This window comes from Aphanomyces astaci, assembly GCF_000520075.1.
Source record: "Aphanomyces astaci strain APO3 unplaced genomic scaffold supercont1.228, whole genome shotgun sequence".
NCBI classification, from domain to species: domain Eukaryota; phylum Oomycota; class Saprolegniomycetes; order Saprolegniales; family Verrucalvaceae; genus Aphanomyces; species Aphanomyces astaci.
Window position 1 is genome coordinate 9,048 of NW_009798491.1, and position 6,562 is coordinate 15,609.

General features: G+C 45.4%; 1 protein-coding gene across 1 annotated transcript; it reads left to right on the top strand.

Annotated features, from left to right (window-relative positions):
- Positions 1 to 870: 870 nt before the first annotated feature.
- H257_18814 (hypothetical protein) lies at positions 871 to 2,264 on the top strand (the record flags this gene model as incomplete). Its single annotated transcript, XM_009847940.1, has 2 exons — positions 871 to 1,235; positions 1,976 to 2,264. 2 exons carry the CDS (start codon positions 871 to 873, stop codon positions 2,262 to 2,264), a joined length of 654 nt encoding a protein of 217 aa, XP_009846242.1.
- Between the last annotated feature and the right edge of the window lie 4,298 nt (positions 2,265 to 6,562).

The window sequence follows — 6,562 nt, forward strand, 5'->3', positions numbered from 1 at the left end:
TTTCGAGGGGCGGTTATGGTGGGGATGGTGCTGTGTAGTGGACGCATTGCGGTAAGCGGTTGTATGGCGTGTAGTGCTGTGGCGGCATTTTGGTAAGCGGTTGTGGTGGGATGATGGCGTGTGGTAGCAGCGTTGTGGTAAGCAGTTGTTGTGGTGTGCAGTGGCATTGCAGTAAATGATTATGATGAGGGTGGCAGTCTTTAGCCGCAGCTACGTAGTACATCCGTGACGCGTACTCAGTACTTAATACAGTAATATCAATTCGTTCTACGTAGTACATAGTGCATACTGTTATACCCAGTGCATCAATCACTACTACTACAGTACTGAAGTACTACTGAGGGAGGTACTTAGACTACTTCGAAGTATCCAGAATACTACGTAGTACTAAAGTACATGTTAGTATACTTATAGTAACACTACACGTCAGTCCTTAAATATATAAGCTGAAACAATTATTTTAATAGCTACCAAGTTAACTGTAAGTCAAATTTAAACCGTGTTAGTTGAACACTGTTTTAATATGCTGTTAGTTGATTTCAAATGTATTCACAACATTCGACCGCTTTTGCTGTATACGCGGTTATTAACCCAGCCCCTAACCTATCCCTATCCTTAAATTACATCATCGTGAACACCGTTTTAGTATGCTGTTAATATAGTTCATTGTAACCTACTTGAAGTATTAACAAAATGATCATGATGAATCGGGATTAACCCAACCCTGACATATCCCTACCCTTGGATTATATATTTTAGGATTACGTTATCCTGATGTAGTATTGCTGCCAGACATGTCCAAGCGACAGGGCTTTCATTTGGATCTACATCTTGAGGTTTATATCAGTGTCAATAAGTGGGCTTACGACAATGCTACCCAAGCAGCCTTCAGCAAACAAGCTTGGCAAGCGAAGGGCACACCCGCAAACGCCCAGCGCCGAAACCCAACCAGTAACCAGTGTGCAAAGCCCAAGGATGTTGCAGTCAACATCTAGCGAGCGAGTGAACAAGTTTGGCAAGCGAAGGGCACACCCGCAAATGCCCAGCGCCGAAACCCAACCAGTAACCAGTGTACAAAGCCCAGTGATGTTACAGTCAACAGCTAGCGAGCGATTTACACTTTCGAATCAACCTCTGTCGAAACGAGCCAAGCGATTTTTGGATGAAGTTCAAGCACTTCGGCAGCAATTTGGGGTACTGCCTTCGTCAAACACATCGGCCCAATCACAGCCTCGGTAAATCATAATACGATGCAGTAGTAGGTGGCATTGGAATCACTAAATAGAGGACACTAGGCATATTGAGACCCCATTCGGAACATTTGTCCAAGAGGGCGCAACTGTCGACACTATGCCTGCACGAAATTCATTGTCGGTCCCTGCCAATGTTCCAATGATATCTGCGAGTTCTACTGTACCTGCACGACTACCGGCTGTCAATGACAATATGACATCCGCAAGTATGGTTGTACCTGCGCGGTCGTCGTCAACTTCCTCCAATACGAATGTTTGTAATGCTGCGAGTTTCACTGTGCCTGCACGTAAGATTTGATAAGCTTTGTTCTTACATCACAATATTGTTTAGAGTTTGCTCGAGCGAAAGCATTCCAGCCATTAGAAGATGTGGATGAAAGGCGAACACCGTACCATGAAATTGTACCAGCGCTTTCTCTTCAACATCGCTGCAAGTTTTGCAGTGCTTTGTTATGGGCTTCGGAGCAAGGAAAAACCAAGCAAACTCCGTGCTGCATGGACAATACCATCAAACCTTTGGATGAGCCTGTGTGGCTGGACATGTACGAATCTCAAGTTGCGCGGGGTCAATACAATGATTCGAATCCATGTACCGAAGCTGAGTACTCGGCTGATATGCAATGGTATATCAACACATTTAAGTCTAGCATATTTGCTGAAGCATCCAAAAAGTAAGTTGCATTGGTAATCGAGAAATCGCAATCTTAATAATCTTTGTTTAGGCTCAATTCTCTGTTTGCGTTTACGTCCATTGGAGCGAACGAAACCCAACTTCCTCCTGGCCCCCCAGTGTACAAGATACGAGGCCAAATGATCCACCGCATTGGATCTTATGAGCCATTGAACGGGAAGCCAAGAAGCTTTGCTCAAGTCTATGTACTGGACTCTGACGATCAAATGCAATTGCGTACTCGTATGGCGTCCAATTTGAATTGTTCGGCCGCTGAGTTGATCATTGCAGAACGAATGCAATCACTTATTTCAAAGCATAATGCCTTTGCGACATTGTAAGTTAAGTTCAACTTGCATACTAATATTTAGTAATCAACAAAGTAACATTAGGTTTAAATCGCTATCTGGCGACGTCGAACGACTGCGGCAACAACGCGATGTTGAAACCACAGTGGATCCGTTTGAAGTACGAATTACTATTCGACCCCGTCGTGGACGAGACAGTCGGGCGTTCAATACCCCACAAGCGGCAGAGATTGCTATGTGTATGGAGTACGAATCGGAGAGTGTTGGCCGTGATATCGTAGTCCTGCCACGGTACGGTCAATTACAGCGTGTATCTGAGGTGTCTACGATGTACGAGCCACTGCAGTACCCTGTACTATTTCCACTGGCAGAAAGTGGATGGGGTTTGAATATGCAACGAGACCCTGATGCAGTGCCCGACGCGTCAGGCAAGTCTCCGAAGCGGCTCTCAGTGCTCAAGTACTCCAAGTACAAGTTGCATCAACGCTTGCCGTTTTCTCCACTGCATTGCGCTGGCAAAGTTGGTTTGCAATATTGGACTGATCAATATTGCCGACATGAAGTGAATGCATTGCGTTGGCATCGCGAGCACCAAGACACCATACGCGCAGACACGTATACGAATGTACGTGATGCCATGGCTGGAGACTTCGATCCGGTGGACGTTGGAAAACGTATCATTTTACCAGCAACGTACAAAGGCAGTGATCGTCACCGATCTCAGAAATTCCAAGACTCGATGGCTTTGGTGCGACGATATGGAAAACCGTCACTTTTTGTGACAATGACGTGCAACACGAAGTGGAAGGAAATCAACGATGCCTTGGCGTTTTTGAAGACGTTTGCTGGCAGTACGGACGCTCAACTTGCTCACTATCGTCCGGACATTGTCAACCGAGTGTTCCACATGAAACTTCAGCAATTGACGAAGGCAATCGTTAGTGGAAACGAGTTTGCGGGCATTACGTACCTAACGTACGTCGTTGAATTTCAAAAGCGTGGGTTGCCCCACGCACACATCTTGATTGGATTAGCGAACAAAATCGAACACCCAAGCGAAATCGATGGATTTGTGTCGAGTGAAGTGCCAAACAGAACTACCCAGCCGCGCCTTTTTGAAATCATTAACAGGCACAATCTCCACAACTGCGATGGTCGATGTATGGGGAGAGATGGGTTTTGTGAAAAGGGATTTCCCAAGCCATTTTGCGAGACTACCACCTTTGATGCGAACAAATTTCCGTTGTATCGCCGTCGAGAACAAAATGCGTTGAACGCTAGAGTCGTTCCGTATTCTCCGAGGTTGTCGCTGAGATACAATTGCCATATCAATGTCGAAATCTGCACATCGATATTGTGTGTCAAATATTTATACAAGTACATATTCAAAGGTATGAAGTAATTGTACTGAGTTATAATTGACGTAGAAATGTAGGCCCTGACATGGCGGATGTCGAAGTGGACTTGAACGATGAAATTAACATCCACGAGTCCATGCGATATGTATCTTGCACTGAAGCTGTTTGGCACATCCTGGGTTTTGAAACGCACTGGAGTACCCATGCAGTGGAGTCTTTGCCAATACATCTAAGCGGGAAGCAAGCTGTTCAATGGCGAGAGCTCGAGTCGCCAGACGACATTGGCTCACGGGGAAAGCAAACAAAGCTCACTCGCTTTTTCGAGTTGTGTGCAAAGTACTGTACCCAGCCTGCCATGTCAACTCTAAAATACGTCGATGTCGTGGAGTACTTCGTTTGGAACCAACAGCAGCGAAATTGGACCCCGAGAAAAGTCAAGACCAAGACAATTGGCCGTATTCACGCTGTGACCCCCAAGGACAAGCCACGGTATTGCCTTCGGATGCTGTTGTTACACAAAACATGTCCAATCTCGTACGAGGACCTACGAACTGTGGATGGAGTGGTTTACCCCACCAATGAGGATGCATGTATTGCGCTGGGGCTCCTTGCCAACGACATTGAATGGGACAAGTGCTTGGCCGAAGCAACGGAATTTCAATTGCCACGAAGCCTTCGGAACCTGTTTTGCATCATATTGATGTTTTGCAATCCGACCGATGTGAAGAAGTTATGGACTGACCATTACGTTGCATTGTCGGACGATTTCCGATATCGGTTGTCAAGCAAACGGGCAAATGTGGATGAAGTTGGCCAACGCGTTCAAGTTCTTGGCTTTACATTGACTGAAATTGACAAGTTTCTTCGGTCCATGGGATCAAGTTTAGCGTCATTTTCAGACACTGGCAAACTCCCAACAATCCCGGACGAATTTGTCGCAGACGCTGCATTGGACCCGAATCCATTATTGGCCAACGAAATGAGCTACGCTCACAATGAAGCTGCGAAGCTACGACGAATTCGAGCCAATCTCTCGATTGGCACTGCCGAGCACATCGCTTTTTTCAATCGAGTAATGGGCGCCATCGACCACCCTTCCAATAGCAACCTGTTCTTTTTGGAAGGCGAAGGCGGGTCCGGAAAGACGTTCATATGCCAAGTCTTGCTGGCTGAAGTACGCCTCAAGGGAAAGATTGCTCTACCCGTTGCATCGTCTGGATTGGCTGCATTGCTCATGATGGGTGGACGTACTGCCCACAGCAGATTTGGCATTCCAACGTCGACACCATCAAAAGAAATGTCCTGCAACTATACAGTTCAAGCCGATTCCTCTAAACTGCTTCAAGCTGCAGACCTCATCATATGGGATGAGATTTCATTGGTACATCGTCATATTATCGAAGCTGTGGATCGGATGTTTCAGGACATCATGAAAGTGCGTCAGCCATTTGGTGGAAAAGTCATCATCTTTTCCGGCGATTTCAAGCAGTTATTACCAGTAATCCCTCGTAACGACGCCATGGCATCGGTTCGTGCAACGCTCCCTCGGAGTACATTGTGGAAAGCTATCCAAAGAAATCGAATTAAGCTCACAGCCAACATGCGACTACGAGCGGATGGATTGTCGCCCTCGGACAAGGCTGAAATGGTTGCATTTTCCAAGTTCCTCATCTCCATTGGTGAAGGGACAGCCCGAACAATCAATGGATCTGTACAACTTCCTAATGGAATTGCTGAAAACTACAATGGACCACACAGCTTAGACAAGCTGATCGCTCAAATCTATGCCGACTTGACTCAGCCGAATGGATATCGTTCGTGGTCGTTGCCTACACGACAAAAGTATTTGTCAGAGAGAGCTCTGTTGGCCCCCAAGAACTACATTGTCACCAAGCTGAATTTGACCATTTTGCAAAGTATGCCGAGTGTGGCTCGGGAGTATTTTTCTGCCGACTCCGTTGTGGATGACGGCAGTGGAAGACCAGCTGAACAAATGGCAATCCACTTCCCCGTGGAATTCCTGAACACGCTGGAATTGGGGGGGTTTCCTGAACATGTCCTGCGTCTCAAAGTTGGGGTTCCAATCATTCTTTTACGGAACCTTTGTCCAGCAAATGGATTGTGCAATGGAACCCGTCTAATTGTCACTGAGCTGCACGAGAATGTCATTCGTGCTCGAATTGTTTCGGGTGATCATGCTCAAAATGATGTGGTCATTCCAAGAATCGATTTGATCGGGAATCCCAACGACTCGTGGCCATTTGAACTGAAGCGGCGGCAATTTCCTGTCCGACTTGCCTTTGCCATGACAATTCACAAGAGCCAAGGCCAAACATTGAAATATGTTGGGATATACTTACCCGAGCCAGTATTTTCGCACGGTCAACTATACGTTGCGTTCTCTCGGGTTACGTCGAACAAGAATGTCCACGTTTTAGTCCATGACAGTGACATACCAGGAGAAGATGGCATATGGACACCAAATATTGTTCAGCGTGAAGTATTTAATAATATGTAAACACGAACTGTGTAAATGTTCGACTTATAGTCGCCATGGGATACAGTAAATATGCATAATACAACTACATCGTACTGTAAATTGATTTAAAGTTAACCCAAAGTTAAGGTCAAATATGCACAATTTCATTATAAGCCAGAACAATCAATTTAGTACCACAAGTTAGTCAACATGTTAAAATGAAGTGATGTTTTAGTATATTGTTTGTTCATTTCAACCCTATTAAATTAATCTCCGCGACGTTACTAATTAGTATGTAGTAGTGAATACTATTGACTACTTAAGCTAAACGCAATTCAATATCATGGTGATGTTGATATGTTCATTTAGCGCACAATGAACCTGTTATACGTGGATATCTTAGTCGACATTTCTTTTTTTATGTCCTGGACGATCTTGATCACGATGTCGCTGGAGTCGAAAAAGCAAAGCTGTGTCTTGGACAGTAAGAGTCA